Below are 21,086 nucleotides of genomic sequence, written 5' to 3'. Positions count from 1 at the left end.
AATCACTTTGGAACGAACTAGTTCACAAGTATCGGGGGACGGTCCAACCAAGTGGTGGATCAACGCTTCCCTTGGGGAGCTAGGCGATCTTCTCGAGAACCTAGTTCCCACATATTCTATTTTTTTAATTTTTTTTTTTTGAACTTTTTTTTTCTGGTTATTATTTTTAATAGACCAATTTTCACATAGGGGAATTGGTCGGATTGGTAATTCACAAACTGTCAAAGATCATCGTTTGTGAAGCCGATTGGGGTCTTGTTTCCCCAGTATTTCATTTATATTTAATAATGGGTGTGGTTTGCATAAGGTTGAGGCGCTAAACAATCAAAAGTGAACCTTCAAATGGTGTCGAAAGATGTTATTTTAGTGAAGATCAAGTAAATATATGAACACTTGAAAATCTCAAAAATTGATGGTCTAAATAATGCATTACAAGATGTACAATTTTCAAGATTTGATGCCCATTTTTGTTTTTACGTCCTTGTATCTCAAGGTCGAGATCATTGAATTTGAGCTTTTTTTGGCATGAAAACAATTGCATCTAGTGAACTTCTTAAGTGCACCTGGTTTGATTGTTTAGGGTCTCAACCTTATATAAACCATTTCTTTTACTGATTGTCTTGTAAAGTATACCAGACACCATACCCTGTGGTTGTTTGGATTTATGGTACGCAGAGGAGCATCTGCTGTTAATATTTTAAAGAAAAAGTTTATATAAGGATGCAACCTTATAATGTAGAACAACAGATGCACCTTAAAAATTCATCAGAAAATATGGTTTTAATGTTGAAAAACCCTTTGATTGATCATCTAGACATCTAGATGTATGACCATGAAAAATAAAAAGATTTTAAGTCTAAGAAATAGTTCATTTTACAACATATTATCTACACCGTCCATTTTCAAGATTTTCATATGTTTATAGATCTACTTGATTTTAACCATTTTTGAAATTTAAAATTTCATAATTAGATATAAAAATAGATTTTGAGATAATCCTAAAAACATTTTACATCAAAATTATATACCATGATAAAATTATATTACCGCTACAGCTACATATGCATCTGTTTGCCAACTGCACCCACATTTTAATGATGCCATAGGTCTTATTATTATACTCTATATAATATATAATGGATGTGGTTTGTATAAGGCTAAGGCCCTAAATAATCAAAGTAAGACGCATCTTGAAATATTATTGATAAGATGTTATTTCAACACTATAAATCTTTGTGATTGCCTAACAATATATTTTTATATCTAATTATAAAATTTAAAGCTTTAAAAATAGTGTAGGTCGAGTAGATCTCTGAACACTTGATAATCTTCAAAATTGATGGTCCAGAAAATGCATTAAAAGATGTACTATTATCAGGCTTTGAAATCTATTTTTTATCATGTTCATACATCTTGAGATCGAGATGATTGATTTGAGGAATTTTGAGCTTCAAGACAATCTCTTCTAGTGAATTTTTTAAGTATGCCTTAATTTGATTGTTTAGCAATAATAAAATAAAGTAATAATTAGCTAGTACCATAATTTATTATAGTATTATATTACTATGATATATAAATATTTTTATAGTACTATAATTATTATAGTATTATATTATTATAATATATAAATATTTTCATAGTACTATAATATATAAATATTTTTATAGTAACGTAGTATATAATGGTCAATACATTATTATAGTGCTATATAGGAAAATTATCACAAATATAACTATATTTTAGTAAAATCGGAAACCCCCCCCCCCCTAATTTTTCAAAACCTTGCCTACACTCTTTTTAGCTTTTTTTGGACCAAAATGACCTTCATGGTAGTCTTTTTGACGTAAAGTGCATTGCGGTAATTTAAATACCATAATTTGTAGAAAGGTACACACGGTAATTTATACACCGTAATTCTTAGGCATTTTATACGGTAATTTAGTTACCGTAGTGTATTAACATAAAATTACAGTACTCAAAGTACTGTAATATCTTCCACATATTACGGTACTCTCTCTCTCTCTCTCTCAGTGTCTCTATCTCATATATAAAAAAACACACACTTCTCCTGAGCCTCTTTCCTTCGAATATTTTCACTCTAGACTCATATAATCAAACCTCCAACCTCTTCTCCCTTCCCATGCGTTTTTTACAGTTCTTTGCAAAAACCCACATCTTTCTTTCCTCTTTCCACACTTTTTGTTGCCCTTCTCTCCTTTGTAAAGGAACCCATGGACGCTCTGAAGCCCAATTCTCTCTCTCTCCAACCCTTTATAAAAAATCTGAATTCTTGGTGCTTGATCAACATTAACAAACCCTGGTTCATGACAAGATCTGCAACTTCTTCCGACCACCCAATTGACTGAACATGAAAAATCTTTCCTCCTTTTTTTTGACAAAATTTGGTAATTTTCCAAGAAAATTTGCATGCATGCACAACTCTTTCATAAAAACGAGAGAACCAAGAAAAAAAAGAGAAAACTCCACTTTTATTATAGAAAATAAATGTGGTAAAAACTTGTATAAATCATGAAAAGAGAGAAAAAAAACCCCAATTCAATAGCCACAACTGAAGAAGTTCCCAAACTTACCAATCCCTTCGCTGGAGTTCTATCTTGAACTCAACTTTTCCTCTGGTTCACAGAGCGTGGGAGAAGAGGGGTAGCCCTTATAAGCTTTTCTTTTCCTTTGGTTCACAGAGCGCGGGAGAAGAGAGGTAGCCCTGATAAGCTTTTCTTTTCCTCTGGTTCACAGAGAGCAGGATAAAAGCGGTAGCCCAGATAAGCTTTTCTTTTCCTCTGGTTCACAGAGCGCGGGAGAAGAGAGGCAGCACTGATAAGCTTTTCATCTGATTCACAGAGGGCGGGAGGAGAGTTGATAGCCTTGATATTAAATTCGATTTGAAGCTTTTCAACCAATAGGTGTTTGGAATTGACAGAGAAAGTATTACAGTAATAAGAATACCATTAAGACTTCACCACATATTACGACAACTAAATTACCATAATAATAATTCAAACTACTAACGTATTTAAATTACCGAAATACTCTTTGAATTTTTTACGATGTTTTGATTACTGTAAAGCTTGATTATAGTAAAAAGGCTACCGTGAAGATCATTTTGGTCCAAAAAAACCAAAATTTGTAAAAAAGAGTGTAAACGAGGTTTTAAAAAATTAGAGTTGTTTTTCCAATTTGGATTAGGATGTGTACTACAGTTGTGGCAAAAAGTACAAACAGTACCATAGAAATTAGGATGCATACTACAACTGACGCAAAAAGTCCAAACAATAGGAAAAGAGCCCAGGTTTAATTGGTTTGCGTTGACGATTTGCAACACTTTGTCCTAGGCTCTAAGGTAGGAAATGGGCTCATGCTTAATTGGTTAGCGTTTGACGATTTGTAACACTATGTCCTAGGCTCAACTCTACTCCCCACTGACTCACGCAAAAAAACAAAAGTCCTAACAGTACCACAGAGAAAAAAAAAACTCTCAAGAGATGCCCCAACTCAAAAAAAAAAAAAAAAAAAAAAAAAACTCTCAAGAGAAACCCCAACTCATTAATCATTATGTTGGAGAAACTAAGAATAAAATGGAAAAGAACATACCATGTTCTAAAAATATAATGGCACTTTCCTACTGGGCTTTCTATACCTTGCTTATCTAAGGAAGCACCAAATTCCTGATATACTTAAAAACTAAACAAACAAAGGTCTGCACTATTCAGAATATAAACATTGGCAGCTGGGAAAAGAAAAAATGACAAAGGCAAAGCCTGTATATATGTCTGTTCTTGGTGACAAGCATAAAGTTTTCATTTGTATTTATATCAAAAGTCATGCAAAGACATTCATCAAGGAGATGATATATTTACATGCATTGGAATAACAATTTTCAAATATCAAGAAAGTAAACAAACGAGGCTGAAAATTCTGAAACACTGGTGTAAATTGTTTGTCAAACTTGTAACTTTTTCCCTTGAAGACTGCAGCAAACCCTATCTCCTCAAGGTCTCCACAATATAGCTGGCATACAGATCCCTTCAAAAACAATATACAAAATAACTAAATAAGTAAGTTGTAAAAGAAATCCTTACCATTATTTTCACTAGATCAATAAATCACAGAGAGAGACAGAGAGAGAGAGTTACATGGAATGTTGAATGGCTTCATAGGCAGTAGAAGAAGGGAGGAACTCATCAACAGCAACTTCTTTATTCTCGTTCTTCTTGTCTGATTTTTCAATTTGTCAAGGCACACCAAATGCCATAGGGTTACACAGAATTCAATATAAAAAACACTTGCATAACACTTGCATAGGTGGTCCAGAAATCCTAAATGACAATACCTCAATCCATGATCTTTTTCTAAATAAATGACTTTGGGGAGTGATTTCATGCCACGGTCGTTTCATAGTATAATGGAACCACACTTCTTAAAAACCATGTTTGTAGTATTTGTATGACTCAAAATTTTGCATGCACACACTCTTCATCTCAATAATGAATCCAAAAAAAAAAAACAGTTCGATTTCAATCCTTGATATGGTCAAAATGAGTCCCCCTCCAACAACGAATCTAGACCATTCATTTGGTGAATTTCAAGATCTTAACCTTACAAACTCAAAATTATTTTTTTATTATTTAACATTGTTCATTTAATGATAATAAAGTCATCTAAAAAAATTGGAAAAGTAAAACTCCTAAGGCCTAGATCTAAGCATCTTATCAAAATGGATGGCCCATGTTAATTGGGCTAAAAAAAATATTTTCTAGGTTGTGTTTTCAAAATTTTATTTTTTGTGATTGTTCATTAGAATGAAAAGAGTATATATTTTAAATTTTGGATCAAACAAATGGTTTTAACGTGGTTTTTGAAGATTGTTGTATTATACTATGATACAACCGTTGCATGAGATCACTACCCAATGACTTTTCACCGGTATCCTGCACTGTTAGTATTTCAAGTTTTAAGAACATGTGTAATCTTATCCATGTATTCCAAGTGCTGTCCTAATATTTTTTACCGAAATTGACAACCGTGCTTTTCAAATTGGGTTTCTTTCTCAAATTGGGTTTCTTTCTCTTTCTTTTGTTTTTTTTGTTTTTCTTTAAAGGTGATTAAGAACATAAAATCAAAGGATACAGTCTTCAAAAAAGCGTCTGATTTCAGCCAAGCGATGTGGTGGAAGCTCCTTGATATCTGTGTAGTGCCGATACTCGGGATCATCCGCACATACTGCAATTATTTTGTCATCTTTTTCTCCCTGTTTACCAATAATAGGTAACTATTGAGCTTTATGTCCAAAAAGAAAATAAAATCGAAAGGAGAGGGGTTTGTAGAAAATAAATGCCTGATCAATCATAGGCATGAGACCTATAGCTTTTGCCCGGAGAAAACATCCTGGAAGTACTGGTTCCTATTAATGTTGACAAAAATACTATTAATGTTGACAAAAATAGAATCAGTACCCTGTATACACTTTTGCATCTGGATTTTCATCATTTTCATTAAGCATTAATCATAATGGGAAATTATACTGTAATCCCAAGGACTATGTAAAAACTTTAGTCCATCAGGCCCTCACCATCCATTGAGATGACCCTGATGGAGAGAGACTGGAACCACTACTGGGCCATGTCTTATTCTGGTAAATCCTTTTTCTCTCCATCACAATATAATATTTCAAGTGATGGTGATGACTAACTAATACGTATAATGTTAATGATCAAGAAAAGAAAGAAAAGCAAAAAAAAAAAAAAAAAACCAAAAAGCAACATGTACCTGCATCAGGACCAAGACATCCATGGGATCATTGTCCTCACAAAGCGTCCGAGGGATGAAACCATAGTTGTGAGGATACACGACTGATGAGTATAATATACGGTCTACCTAGTGAAACATCAATTATCTAAAAGATTAAAACTTTCCAATGGGGAAACGAGATTTTGCAAGAAAGCTACCATAGCATTTCAAATATAATGATAATGCAAAATCTTTACTACCTTTATGAGCCCAGTTTTTTTATCCAACTCATATTTCACCTTGCTCCCTTTCCCTATTTCAACAACCTACAAGAAATAAACAAATAAATTAATGGGTTGAGAGGCAACTCATCTGATGCTTGCTAGATGCATCAACATGCATGCATCTAATAAACAATTATATCAAGCAAACATCTTTAGAGAGAGCATATATGTGCTGCTAATATGTCAAAATTCTCTTCTCATTCAAGTTTTCAACCTACTCAGGTGGTATCATGTTCAGAGTGCCAATGGATTCACATAGGAATTGCTTTCTTAACTAAATACCACCTCACTCTAACATTTCCATGGTCCTAATTTTCTAATTTTACTAATGGATTAGCTTGCTTAATGCGAACTGTCAGACATGTGCTAGTTGTGAAAATTGTTTTGAAGACATCTTAACAAATATACATCATGACAGGGTTATCTGATGAGGGCCTAAGATGAGAGCGGTTTTCAAATTGATGTCCCAGTTGACCCAGCTCATCATCCATGCTCAAAGAATTCCTTTTCACAGCAGTGCTAATTCCTCACAGTAGGCAGTATTGACATCAGTGTTTCACGTACTGCAGCACTGATATGTCTAGGAATTTGTGTTCATCTTTTGACCTAATTCTTATCATGACACCGACTTCAAACATCTAATCTATGAGCCATATTTTTTTTTCACTAGGTTTAATCTATGAGCTGAGTAGATAAATTACAAGTTTCATGATAGCTAATCAATATAATAAATAAACATTCAACGGATTCTTTTGATTTGATCTATTCAAAAGTATGGAAGTTTCTAAGAACAAATTATCATCAGTTATTCATGTTAGTAGTTAAATGAACATATTTGATTGCAGGTGATTTCCCTTAAAGAATATTTAAGGTTAATTCCCAAAGCACACATTATTAATGCATGTTCTTAATCAGAGAGTGACTACTAATGGCTGAATTAATATATCATGCTACAAGGGATGAACACATTACTTGTCCATGAGGTCAATTCTTTTATGAACCCACAGCACAATCTAGATCAAAGTGGGTTGAGTGTGTGTGAACTGTGAAGATAAAATTGTGGTGGTGATGACTACTAAAAGCTGGAACTCATGTGTCAGTCATTGTAGGTGCTTAATTGAGTTGTGACCACTGTAGTACCACCTCCAGCATTTAACAGCAGATAAATGAGAGCAGATAAGTATTTGAAATTACAGCTGTAACTGCACATTCAAATAAAAAATAAAAATGTAAATTAAATTATAAATATAATTGACACTATTATTCATGAATTAGTCCATATCATACTTTTGCACAAAAGCAAACATACGAAGATAAGTTATAAGGGATCAGCAAAGGATTACAAATACAAATCGTGGTTGGTTCATTACGGATGGAAGAATAATGACAAACAACATAAGTACAGTATGTTAGGGAAATTGACAGTGATGTATAATAATATAGACAGATGTTATGTGGTCAAGTGAGCATGAACACAAAAAACTTAAAAAGCTCACATATGCACACTTTGTCACTACATGATTTGGAGTGGCTAACGTTCTAAATTAGATTATCGACTGAAAAAGTATACAGGGAATGAAACCTTTAAACCAAAACCATGCTCCTTGGCATGACAGCACCAGAGATGGCCTGTTCTCATCTTGGGATTAAACTAATCTCAATAAGTATAACAAAATCTAACCATTTTAGTTTTCCCGAATTAGCTCAATACAGAAAGGTAACAAACCTCTGTTGGGTTAGATCTTAGCAAAAGATCCATAAGTGAGGCTTGAGGCGACATCAGAAACATCTTATTTTATTGTGTATAATAATTTGACAAGAGAAAATTTTCTAAAACATTTCAAAGGTCTTTTAAAATTTTGAACCCCTTCTTGAAAGGTAGTGATACAAAAGAGCAGTCAGCAACATAATTTAGAATTGAAGAGTTTAATGGTTGAATAGCAATTTTAAAAGTAACAATCAGAAATGCAAAATTTCAATTATTTTGATTATTTTCAAGGATCACATTTTTTCCTTTTGGTAGATATTCAATGTTCACACTTGAACAACAAAAGAAATAGCTTGGCATTTACAGGAATCGGTAAGCGGAGTTGATCAGTTAACCCTCAAGAAGCTGCAGGAATCGTTGGCACCTCTTTAACCAAGACTCAAGAAACTCAACTACAACAGTATCAACAACCAAGCCTAAGAGGGGCAAAGGTACTCACAAAGCAGACAGAAATATATTTTCTTCAATATGTGCAGTACCAATAATCACACCCATAGGGGGGGCGAAGGTATAAACAAGTCAACCAATTGACAAAGTCTTGGGTAGCTTTAAGTTTGGAACTTCGATGCAAAGATTCCCCAAATTCCATTGTTTCACATGGCCTGACTTTTACTTTTTCCTTTTATTTGTTTAGCTTCTGCCAGTGGTTTTTTTTTTTTTTTTTATACTATCACTGTAAAACTCTCTACAACAATATTCATATGACCTATTTATTAAATAAATTGGAAGCATAATATCTCTCTAACAATTTCATCATTGATGCCCAGAGTCAATTACAATGTTTTAAAAAACGGTCTGCCTGGTGCCTAGGCGGCCTGGACAAAAAATCTGCCCGCTTAGACCCAGGCGGCCCTACACTGGTGGATGTGCCTGGGGTGGCAACCAGGCAGGCTAGGCGTTGCTTATTTTTTTAAAACTACGGGGCACAAGAGGTTCTGGGCGCCCGCCTAGGTGCCTAGCTAGGCGTTGGGTGCTAGGTAGGCCGCCTAGCGTTTTTTGAAACCTTGGTCAATTATTTGGAATAAGGTATGCTTAGGGAGTGTTAAAAGTTTAAAAAAACATATATGATTGTGTAACTGGAATTTTATGTGATCGCTGCATACCAATAAAGCTGAAGGGCAAGTTCTATAAGACAGCTGTGAGACCAGCTTTGCTCTATGGGGCAAAATGTTAAGCAGACAAAAAACAATATTCATAGAATGAGTGTAGCGAAGATAAGGATGTTGAAATGGATGAGTGGCAAGACAAGAAGGGCTGCAATTCGAAATGAATCCATTCGGGAAAATTTAGGTGTGGCACCAATCGGCGATAAGATGAGAGAGAGTAGACTTCGGTGGGCTGGTCATGCGTGGCGCCGACCCAGTACAACATCTGCTAGGAGGTGCGAGTTAGTTCAAGTGGAAGGATTGAAAAGGGTAAGGGCTAAGCCCAAAGGACGTGGTTGGAAGTAGTCCACAAGATATGGGGACATGAGGATATGGCATTTAATAGAGCAGACTGACGGACCATGATTCGTATTGCCGACCCAAATAATTGAGAAATGATTATGATGATGATGATCACATGATTGTCATCTCTGAATGACTAAAATGTGAAAACTATAGCTTAAATTTTATTTCAATGACTATAACCTTAAAAGGAATGTTGTATGCCACGGCCGCAATTCCTATGCAAGTAATTTTACTAGTTCTGCATTCAAAATTACCTATCACTGCACAACTCAAAATGCTTCTGGATTTGTTTCCCTCACAAACCTAGGTTCCAAGAAATTATCAAGAGTAAATAAGATGTAGATATATGTGATTGTATTAGGTAATCATCTGAGTTAGCAATTAAATTATATATTAAATATTAAAAAATTGAAGCTGGCAATCAAATTCAGTTTGTTGATATTCCAATAGCTACTTGGTTCCACCAAAGGAATACTTCAATTCAAGCTATGTATGTGAGAGAAATAATATATATGCTTACAGAAAACCCTTTGACTGATATTGGTAAGGCTTCCTCCAGCAATTTGGAATTCATTCAGCAGCATGTACAACACTAACTTGCTTAGGGACTCTTTATGACATATTCTTGCACATAAACCTAACCATTTTCATGATGTGTTTCTTCATATAACTCAAAACCATACTTTTTTATTTTATAATCCAGAGGGTCAAGCTCTTCTAAAACTAGAAGTTTTTTTTTTTTTGTGATGAAGTTAACAGTAAGTCTAAAACTAGAAGTTGGAATCCCAATCTACTCACTAGGTAGGCTTGTCCTTTTTGTTGTATAGATATCTCTGCCTTGGCTGGCCCCATGCCATTCATGCCGTTCTCAAGCCCGGGTAAGGGTGTTAGGTAGGCAAACAACATAAAACTTTACCACATCTTTTCATGAATCCTGATGGTGGAACAGGATTTGTGTAGCCGACCCCAAAAAGCTGGGCTAAGAGTCGGATGATGATGATGATTGAATAGCTAAAAGTAACCTTTATATCTATCTTATGTTGTTTTCCATAACTAGGATAGACAGGTTCCTTTTCCAATAAAATATCAAGGAGACAACTTGGAAAATTTACACTCCTACTTTCACTATAAAAAACATGTGCTTATTTATCTTGAAAGGGAACAGTTAGCTTGTAGGTAAGGGATAAACCTTCTTGGAAGCTGGTGTTTTTGAATGATCGAGTTAACAAACTCCAGTTCTAAACAAAATTCTGTTTCTTGTCATTCGAAGAGTTTGAATCATAGCAATCATTTCACTAAAAGGTGGAGGTTTTCCTTACTTCTCACAATTTCTAGATGCAACCTGAGTCCTATCTATGAGAGAAGATTGATAGCATTATATCTCAAGGAGGATCCCATAAATTCAAATATGATATATCAGAAACTCTCAGACAAGTATTAACAAACAAGTTCGCAAGCTTTTGCAGACCTGAAAATGTTCAAAGAAGGAGTCGAAGAAAAGCACAAATTGCAGATCTAACTGTTATGTTCAAATTTCTACTATGCATTCACTTATTATTAGCACTTGAACTCATCAATTAACATATGATGTCAGATACTTACACAATTGAAAACCGAAGGAGCTCCAGGTCCTGCATGTAATAATAAATGATTAGTGAGAGGCACAATTCTAAATATAATGGAAAAACGTAATTAGCGGGACAGGGCATCCGCCGAAAAAACATAGTGCCTCCTCATTTCTCCATTTTTGGATGATTAAGGGCCCGAAAATCTGCAAATTCATGCTCTTGAACCCCGAGATTAAGATCCTAAAAAAGAATGGCTTTGGAGATCTGGAAATGCTCCATCTTGAATGTTATCTCAAAATGTGACCTGGACTGTCCATTTCAATGGACCCTACGGTCATTCAGATTTGCATATGTGCTTGGCATGTGGCGAGGCAATGTGCTAGTGCGTCCCAAATATTATTTGTAGCTAAATATTGAATTTTACAGGTCAGTTGATGCTAGAGATCCTTATAAAACAGCATGCAGCAACTAAAGTATAAACAGCACAAAAAGTAGAGAATCAATGCTTCCACTATTTGAAAAATTAAGCTGAGTACCTATCTCAAGGTCATGCCAAGGGTGTGCTGCGACGGCCCTCCTTGACATGGATGAAAGTATCCTTTCATTAAGAGGAGGATGTGATGAGAGTGACTCCACAGAATTATATGTATGTTCAACTGGTGGAGCCATCTTTCAGACTCAATGTAGAGATGACTGATAATAGTAGGCAGGTTCCTTCTCAAGGTTGCCGTCTAAATTACTCTGCAACTCATATCAACAACTTGTAAGTCATGAAGTCTAAGGTATTAAACATTTTTCCAATAAAATAAATGCAAGAATGGGAGATGACACTATTTTTTTATGACGTCATCATTATTCAAATAAATGTTTCTTGCAACAAACTTTCCGTCAGAGGAGAATATGTTTAAGCTTAATAGCAAGATAGCACAAGGGAAATTGAAAAGAAAAACCAAAGAAAGAGAAAAACAGACCAGAAAAGCAATCATATTAATCAAAGCATTAAACGTGCTTCACAATTTTAAATTTATCCCATTGTCTTTTGACGTAAGTTTGAAGTTTTTCTAGTATTATAATTCCAAATCCTGTGCTTCATCTCATGATAAGCTACCAGAGTTCAACAATGATTTTATAGGAAAGATATCTCTATCAAATAGTGAACAAATTTAATTTCTATTCCACACAGGTACAAATTTCAGACACATATTGACATGCCTGCTCCCAAAACCATACCTTATACACATGTTGACACTGCACATGGCAGTTGACACTTCTGTGACATGCCAGATCTCTCTCAAAGTTCAAAAATGTAGATTCGGACACCTAGGCGTTTGGATGCCTGGCCGCCTAGGCGCCTGCCCAGAGACAGGGTGCCCTCACCAAAATTGAACCCCCTCCCCCTTCCCCCAAACAAAAAAAACAAGGGAGTTCTTAGGGCATGGTTTTAAGTGTTTGGGAGTTTTTAGGGCAAGTTTAGAGCCCCAAACTCCTCGTGAAATAGACAAAAATGTAATAGTACAATCACATAACAGATTTACGGATACAAGTCTCAAAGAGATTGTAATTTGTAAGACATTAAAACGCTTGAAATCCCAAATATCATTGTAGGAAACTAGAAGTCCGGACTAGAAATGATACACAAAGTCAACAAGGCAAAATCCAAAAACAAACATGTCATCAACCAAACATGTAAATATATAGTAAAAGGAAAAAAAAAAAAGGTAAAAGAAAAAACACTTGATTCGCAACGCAATATGTTGTAGCAAAATAAAATCAAAACCCTCTTTCAAATATGATAATACTTTAAAAATATTAAAATCAAATCGATGTTGGTGCAAGCTTCATCCATTGGGTCGTCAAAATTCCTCAGAATCAACTACTAGAAGTTCTAAATCCACCCACGAACTATTGCCTTTGTTTTGAGAAGAAATCGCAAAAATCAAAACTTTATCGATCTTTCGATAAATCACAAAAGAGTAGTTTTTTGGAGAATTTTTCTCACCCTAAAAGCCACAGTTTTTGTTTTGGAGGTTTAGAATACCCCCTAAAACCTTTTTCCCCCCTTTTTAGGGGGGGAAAATGACATTTTTTTACCCTCGCCAAGGTTTGTTTTACCCTTCCCGAAATTGTCACTGGGCAGCACCTAGGCGGGCGCCTAGACTGTAGCGCCTAGGTGGGCGCCCAGAGACAGGCCGCATAATTCCACGGCCTAGACAACACCTAGGCGTTTTTGAAATTTTTCGCCTAGGCGGTTGGGTGGCTGAATTTTCGAACACTGATTTCTCTTAACTTTTTTAAGTGTGAAACACATAAGGCTTTGTATTTGGGAAATGAAACGCATTCCTGAATCATGGACACACATGTCCAAATTTGAGACTCATTTGTCCATGATTTAGACACACATGTTCAAAACTTGGACATGTGAGTCCATTAGTTGAAAGTGTGCGTCAATACATTGACCACATGTGTAATTTTTCATTAAATTCCGGGGAAAATATCTCCTTATCCCCTATTTTTAACTTCCATATCTCATGAGATCCAAGAATTGAAAATATTATCTTTTCTATCTTACAACCCCCCAGACCCCTTTGACCATAAATTTTTGACCCAAACAAACACTAAAATGACACCCTATTCAAACTCCATCTCTCTCTCTCTAAAACCCCATCTCTCTCTCTTCGCTTCTCGGTGAGTTTACCAGCCAAGGGGTTTAGCTTGAGCTCTAACACGAGCACACCTTCTTATGTGTAAGAGAGATATGAAGTTTTAGAGAGAGAGAGAGAGAGATGGAGTTTGGGTTTTAGAGAGAGATGGAGTTTTAGGGAGAGAGATGGAGTTTTGAGAGATAAAGAGACGATGATGTGAGAGAGATGGAGTTTGGGTTTTAGAGAGAGATGGAGTTTTGAGAGAGAGATGATGATGCCAGAGAAAGATGGAGTTTTGAGAGAGAGAGACGATGATGTGAGAGAGAGATGGGGTTTTAGAGAGAAAAAGATTGTTGAGTTCAATAATACATGATTAAAAGTGTTTAGGGAGTTGGAAGATAGAAAAGATGGAGTCCTTTTGCTTACAAGTAATATTTTCAATTCTTGGGTCTGATGGGATATAGAAGTTAAAAATAAGGGATAATAGGATATTTTCTCTAAATTCTATTTTTATTTAATTAACATATTTGTTTGATATACAAACATGTAAGTACCCACATTCATTCATACCAAAAACTCAGTATTACAGACTCAGCATCTCCGCATCCTTTTAAAATAGTTTCGTTCAATATCTCAACGATATCTAGACACTTAAAAACAAGTCAAAACAAATAAAATGCCTTTGGCCGACAGCTGTTCAACATTGAAACTCATTTAGAGTGGCAGGGGCACACACTACCAAGGACCGCCACCATACTATCATAGTTTTGGACATAACCCTTGGAATGTCCACATATCGAATGCTCCAATATTAAATCACCAAAAGGTTGAAACTTATAGAGCTTAAAAATATTGTGACGAGTCTTAAAATCTGAACTCCTAAATGCTGCTCCTAGGACTAACCACTATTGTGTAGACTTATCCAGCATGTTTGGCTATAACTTTTGAAATTCCAAGAACATTACTGGTACCCATGTTTGTGCATTTATATTTGTTGGTAGACATGAAGAGTGACTCTTTATCACAGGGTTATTTTTTGTGAGGTCTGTGAACACTCAAAAGGGAGAGAGAATTCCCCATTCTGTATTTTTATAAGGATATCCTTAATTAATTACATTTTCTTTTTCTTTTTTTCTTTTCATTTGAGTAAATACGATTGCAACATACTTCGCCCTTGAATCACTTGATATACATACAACTTTCTAATGAACTGTAAATGATATTGAAAGCTTAATGCTTTTACTGATTTGTTTTTTAATCAAATTAAACCTTAGGGGGCACAATTCTTGAGATATAATCCACGAAACTTTGAAATGGTAGATTTGCCCAAGTTGTATATTGTAGAAGTGAGAAAAATAGAGAAGGATTATCATTCAAGGCAAAAATAATCATTAAGAGAGTAAGACTGCACGCAATTAATCGATAAAGGCCCATTCATGGTGTGAGTAAATGTTTCCTTGAGTTATCTTCATTAGTTGATGGCTACAATACAAAGCACCTGTGATGACTCCAGATAGTGACTTCCAGCTCTAGTAGGGTGTCTAAACTCATTCTAGCAAAAGCACCTCACCCCTATTGAAGTGGGAGGACTATATAGCCCTTCACCTAGATAGGTATGAGAGTAGTAGAACCAGCAAGGTTGTTGACTCCACCACGATGAGGTGCCTGCCATTAAGGACTACTATAAGCCTTTACATAGGAATTCATGATAGTTTACTACTCCGTACTATAGTGCATGATTCCCTAATCCTATCAGTCACATATCCATGAGGAAGAGCTAGAGAATATTGCAGATCTTCTTCAGGACACTTTCATTCTGCAATGTGTATAATCTTCTATAGGCACGATGAAGTGATTCAGGTGGCCGATAGGCACCCAGCAATGGTTTTGTCAACAAATAGGTTACTGAAAAGGCAGAATATCTTTCGGAAATTCAAGCACACTAGTGCTTTGTTATGCCCCTCGCCTGTTACATGATAGATAGAGAAAAAGAAAGGCTTAACTGTCACAATTATTTTATTTTTGTTAGGCTGTAATTTCCCAAGGTCGTTAGAAGAATTATATCAAGAGAGCACATACGTGAAAAGGGCATCCAAAAACAACAGCTTGTACTTTGAACAAGTAAAAAACAACGAGGGGTTTTTGAAGTTATCTCAACTAGTCCTGTATCAGTATCTTGTTAGTACATGATAGTAAACTAAGAATCAGCATTGAGTGCATCATTTTACAATGTTAATACAAAGAGCTCCCCAAAGAATGACCAAGTCATCAAAAGGTGACACCAATAATGTCTTTAATGTTAATACAAAGAGCTCCCCAAAGAATGACCAAGTCATCAAAAGGTGACACCAATAATGTCTTTGAAATTCACATGTATTAATGGGAAAATGCTGGACAATCTGTCAGTAGGATAGCTGGGACGAATCACAGATAGAAGAATGCAAGAAAAATAACACATCAAGAGCAGCACACGGAGAGCTTCACAAGAAATATTTCTAATTTTCTACTCATGCAAATCATGCAAGAAGGCCCCCGAAATAAAATCCTGCTATGGAAATCTTGGGAAGAAGTCCAGGCATCATGTTTCACAAGAAATATCGTAAACCATACAATTACAAGGTCAGAATCCCGAAAAGGATAAATGAAAACAGATGAGTTACCATCTGTGATGTACATCAAATGGAAAACATAGAATAGATATGGCCGGGAACCAATGCCCAAGTTAAAGAAAGACTTGCAGTCAAACAGTATATTCAAAATATTAAGTAATAAATACTGTAATGAAATTTATTAACTAAAGTTTTAAAAGCTTAATGGAATGAAACTAATAACTAGATTTCAAAACTTATTGAAAAATGGTTACTAGTTGGATTGAAAAAGAACCATAGAATATAGACAAAAGTTGAGGAAACTCAACTTTAAGGTGGGGCCCTCTTTTTTAGGATGATAGGAGATATCAGAATTTTATTTTATTTTTTGAGAAAAGGTTAACTTAGGAGATATCAGAGATTCCCCATTGCATTACCGCATTCAACAAGAAAAAGCATGTCAATGACGGGAGAATATAACTATTCTACACATCCTTGTCTCTTTCTAATTTTAGAGTGTTCTCATCGATCTTACGAGAGAAAATTTTAATTAGAAAACTTCATTTGGAAAACTCATGGAGTTGAATAAAAAAGTTGATGTCGATAAAGATGCAGGTTAGAAGAAGCTAATAAACAGCCATATTCAACAAGAAAGAGCATATCCAGAGAATATGATTAATCTACATAGGTTTTAAGGACACTACAGATATGGATGGCATTAACCTTTTCTTTTACTAATTTTAGAGCATTACAATCAATCTTAGATGTACATAAAAAAAAAAATTTACAAAACTTCATTTGAAAAAATATGGAGTTGAACACAAACTAGAGAACCAGATGTCCATGCTTATCATCAGTTTTCTCAGCATAAAATTACATTACATTGGGAACTTTCTTCTCAGAAGAAATTTCTAATCCCTAGAATATAATCTATGAAGATCGTCATCATCATCATCATCATCATCAAAGTCTTTTCCCAACTAATTAAGGTCGGCTACAAATCCTGATTCGCCATTCTGCTCTATCAAGGGCCATACCTTCAGTGAAGCCATAAGTCCCCATATATTTTATCACTACTTCCAACCATGTCCTTTTGAGTCTATCCCTTGCCCTTTTTGACCCTTCCACATGAAGCACCTTCTAACAGGTGTTGTACTGGGCCGGGCCACACATGGCTATCTCACTTGAGTCTACTCTCTTTCATCTTATCGTCTATTGTTGCTACACCTAAATTTTCCCGAATATATTCATTTCAAATTCTATCCCTTCTTGTCTTTCCACTCATCCATCTCAACATTCTCATCTCCGCTACACTCATTCTATGGGTATATTGTTTTTTGGGCATCCAACATTTTGCCCCATAAAGCAAAGCTGGTCACACAGTTGTCTTATATAACTTGCCCTTCAACTTCATTGGTATATGGCAATCACACAAAATTCCAGTTGCACATCTCTACTTCGCCCACTTAGTGCAACATTTTCCTCAATCTCTATATTTTCCTAGATTATCGACCCAAGATTTCGAAAGTGCCCTATTTTTTATATTTTTTGGCTATCAATCTTAACTATTTCCTTGTCTCTACTCCTATTATGACTAAATTTGTATTCCATATACTCTGTCTTAGCCTGGCTAATTTTAAAACCTTTAAATTCTAGAGCATCCCTCCAAAGTTCTAGCTTTGTGTTGATGTCGTTTCGGGCTCATCGATCAAAACTATGTCATCTGCGAACAACATGAACCACAATACCTCATCTTGTAGGTGTCTAGTTAAGCCGTCCATAACTAAGACAGACAGGTACAAGCTCAATACTAACCTTTGATGTAGACCTATTGTCAGATAATATGTCTGACAATATAAAGTAGTATTTGGATCATGTATTTTGTGTCCTATAATTCAAAAGGGGACATACAAGGCAACAACAATAAAGTAGGAAATTAATTATCAAAGGTGAGCCTGCATGTAAGTGTGAAACATGGTCATTCTAATCAAAATCAATCAAAAACTGCTACCAAAGCCTTTACAAACGTAACAGAAGCCCTTGGACAAGATCTATAATAAAAGGGTGACCAAATTGGAACAATGATAAGATCAAACGGATTTTGAATCTAAAACTAGCTTTCCAAGAAATAAAATACAAGATGATACAAATTAGAGGACAAAGCCTAAAGCTATTAGCATGGGAAAGCAAAGCGTGACATAAAAACAATAGATGATAGGCATCAATAAAACAAGGGTGCGGTTTGTCTAGGGAAGAGGCTCTAAACAATCAAAGTAAAGCGCACCTTCAAATAATGTTAAGAAATGTGGTTTCAATTCTAGAAATCCTTGTGATAGCCTTAAAATTTATTTTCACCTCTGATTATAAAATTTAAAGTTTCAAAAATAGTGTAGATTGAGCAAATCTATGAAAAATTGAAAATTGTAAACACTGATAGTCCAAAAATGCATTACACGATACACTATTTGCAAAACTTGAAATCCATTTTTTTCTCGTGTCCATGCATCTTGAGGTCAAGATGATCAATTTGAGGATTTTTTAGCATCAAAACAACCTCTTCTAGTGAAATTTTTGAGGTGCTCCTTAATTTGATTGTTTAGAGCCTCACACTTATATAAACTTTTTCAACAATGACGATACTAACAGGGCATTTGGAGCATAGAAGACTATTTCCCAGCAAAAACAAAGTAAAAACTGCGTATAGGAGTTTGCATGCAACAATCAAAGCACGCAGAACGCATTCTCTCCCATGTACACATAAATAAATAAATAAATAGATAATAGATAAATACAGACAAACATAAAAAAAGTCAGGAATAAGCGACTTTGAAGCTTGAACAGATATATTTGCAGAAGGAAGCCAAATGCATCAGGCAGATTACAGATCCAGTCCCCAATACAAGAAAGAGATTTTTTTATTTAAACAAGAAAGAGATTAGAATGGCATAAAAAAACAGTAAAATGCTGATAAAACCGCTAGTCACCAAATCAAACAGCATTTCCAGCTAAAACATAACATTTTCTCACCATAATGAAAACGAACACCGCAAAACCTAGCTCAAACAGAGCAAAAGACCATTGAAAACAGTATGAGACTCAAATCCAAGCCAAACGAGCCAGAGAAAAGAAGAAAGAGAGCTTTCTAAAACTCAGAACCATTTCATAACATACAATGCAAATGCAAAACCCAGATCAAGGCCTAAAATAGAGAATGCAAACCCTACAAAAGGGTTTTCACAAACGAAACTCAATCCAAACGCACCTGGACTCAGGCTACCTGAAAATCCTCCCGGAGAACCGCTGAATCCAGGGAAAGGCAGCAATCGCCTGTGAATGAAGTTTCAAATGAGAAGGAGAAGTCTAAAAATAGCAACGGGAAAAGGAAAAGTACCAGCTCAAAAGCGGCAAAAGAGAGAGAAGAGAAGAAATGCAGGGGAATCGAACCAGAAGAGTAAAAAAACGCGTCACCCTCTTTTTGCAACGAGGATCCAGACCTTTCCCGCCCCTCTTCTCCTCCCTCTCTCTTTCCCTCTCTTCAAACGGGAGTGGTGAAATACTTATGCAAGCGTGGTAGACACGTGTCGACGTACAATTGGTTATTGCTGGGGGACCCATAGGATTGGGACGGAACTTCCAACGGTCTTCTGAGTATCCCAGTCAAGGTGGCGCGTGGATCGGACGTCGTGGGGAGCGCGAGGAGACGGTGATCGGACGGTGGAGGGCTAACAATGAAGATTTGGGGAAGAGATGGCAATCGGACGGTCAAGATAGGACGTTGAATTCGTTAATGCGGGAGAAGTAGCGTGGGAGCAACGTGTGCCTCTCTCTCTTTTTGGTTCGCCATTTGGGAAGGCAATGTGCACCACTTCACACGAATAAATCATGATAAAAGTTAGCACGTAGGCGTAGTGGAAAAAAGAAAAAATATATATATATATATATATTTTTATTATGAGATTTTTACTACTGTTACAAGCAATTCACAATTACTTAAAGCCATTAGATATTTATTTGGATGGCTTGGGAAGAGTCATAAAGTTTGAAAACTTTTTTTTAAGTCTAGTAAATGACACATTTACAACCACCCGATTTATAATGTGATGGACAAGAATGAGTGTGACCTCCTTGTACTAAACACAAATAGTCTTCTTATATACTTTTTCAAAAAAACAATCTTACAGATCTCTCTATAATTTGTAGTTTGGGTTCAAGGGACACCTATCGACCTCATTAATTAGAGATATGAAAAAATTAAATTAAATTTTAAATGAAATTGTATACTATGAGACTATTTATTGTTATTATAATGAGATCACAATTACTTCTAATCATTAGACCACCAGTATGATTTTTAACATATTAAATGGACTATCCATTCTCAAGTGTTCATAATTCTACCATGAGTGAATCATTTTGGCGCTTGGCAAAACTAGATCTATAGCAAAAATTACATTTTTCAACATATTTTTTGATATGTAATTTAATTTTTTCTTAAGGCTTAGGCATATTTTACTATCTAACTATAATTTAGCCTATTTTCCCCACTTAATAATCACCCTCATTTTGACTTTTGGAATATTCTTGTGGAATATTAATTATGCTCCAAGACTGGAATTTTTCCAGATTTTGAAAAGTCAGGCCACTTGCCCGGCTAGAAAGAAATATTCAAAGTTACCAGCAACGCAAGTGGCCAAAACTCCAAAAAAAAATTGATGCTTTTCCCGTTTGACTATAAACAATGTTAACAAATCACACATTGACACGGTTATGGCAATACTTTTGAAAATCTAATCAGAAATATAACGATAACTTTTATTTTTTGATAAATATAATGAGAATATGACTTTTAATAAATAAAAAAAAAAAAAAAAAAACAAAAAAAAAAAGACATGGGTACTTGTCGATGAATCTAAACATCTCTTACTTTTTTTTTCAATGGACATTTTCGAAAATGCATCTTCATGCATGCATTTTTTATTCGACGAGAAGAAAATATAAATTACAATGAAACATTAGTAAAACGTGAAATAAATAGATTAA

General features: G+C 35.2%; 1 protein-coding gene across 3 annotated transcripts; it reads right to left on the bottom strand.

Moving 5' to 3' along the window:
- Positions 1-3,794: 3,794 nt before the first annotated feature.
- LOC18438337 (soluble inorganic pyrophosphatase 4) lies at positions 3,795-19,560 on the bottom strand. Of its 3 annotated transcripts, none has more exons than XM_020669965.2 (10): positions 19,438-19,560; positions 19,309-19,373; positions 11,353-11,557; positions 10,851-10,879; positions 6,006-6,071; positions 5,785-5,892; positions 5,354-5,419; positions 5,146-5,266; positions 4,152-4,233; positions 3,795-4,041 (listed from the first exon to the last, which is right to left on the bottom strand). In XM_020669965.2, exons 3-10 carry the CDS (start codon positions 11,483-11,485, stop codon positions 3,999-4,001), a joined length of 648 nt encoding a protein of 215 aa, XP_020525624.1. In that variant the 5' UTR covers positions 11,486-11,557; positions 19,309-19,373; positions 19,438-19,560; the 3' UTR covers positions 3,795-3,998. The 3 variants fall into 3 exon arrangements, with proteins under 3 accessions (XP_020525624.1, XP_006848582.2, XP_088729868.1); XM_006848519.4 differs by having other exon boundaries at positions 19,491-19,560; XM_088873742.1 differs by lacking the exon at positions 10,851-10,879 and having other exon boundaries at positions 19,491-19,560.
- Between the last annotated feature and the right edge of the window lie 1,526 nt (positions 19,561-21,086).

The sequence above is a fragment of the Amborella trichopoda genome, chromosome 8, assembly GCF_054954075.1.
Source record: "Amborella trichopoda isolate Santa Cruz 75 chromosome 8, AtrichopodaSantaCruz75HAP2 v2.0, whole genome shotgun sequence".
Lineage (NCBI taxonomy): Eukaryota > Viridiplantae > Streptophyta > Magnoliopsida > Amborellales > Amborellaceae > Amborella > Amborella trichopoda.
Note: the sequence above shows the minus strand (reverse complement) of the source record. Positions and strands in the feature narration are given on the sequence as shown.

Excerpts from the sequence above, each read along its gene's own strand:
- LOC18438337 (XM_020669965.2), bottom strand. The coding sequence starts at position 11,485 with ATGGCTCCACCAGTTGAACATACATATAATTCTGTGGAGTCACTCTCA. Across the intron at positions 10,880-11,352 it reads TTGGCATGACCTTGAGATAG|GACCTGGAGCTCCTTCGGTT; the intron begins GTACTCAGCTTA and ends TATTACATGCAG. Across the intron at positions 5,267-5,353 it reads TCATGCCTATGATTGATCAG|GGAGAAAAAGATGACAAAAT; the intron begins GCATTTATTTTC and ends ATTGGTAAACAG.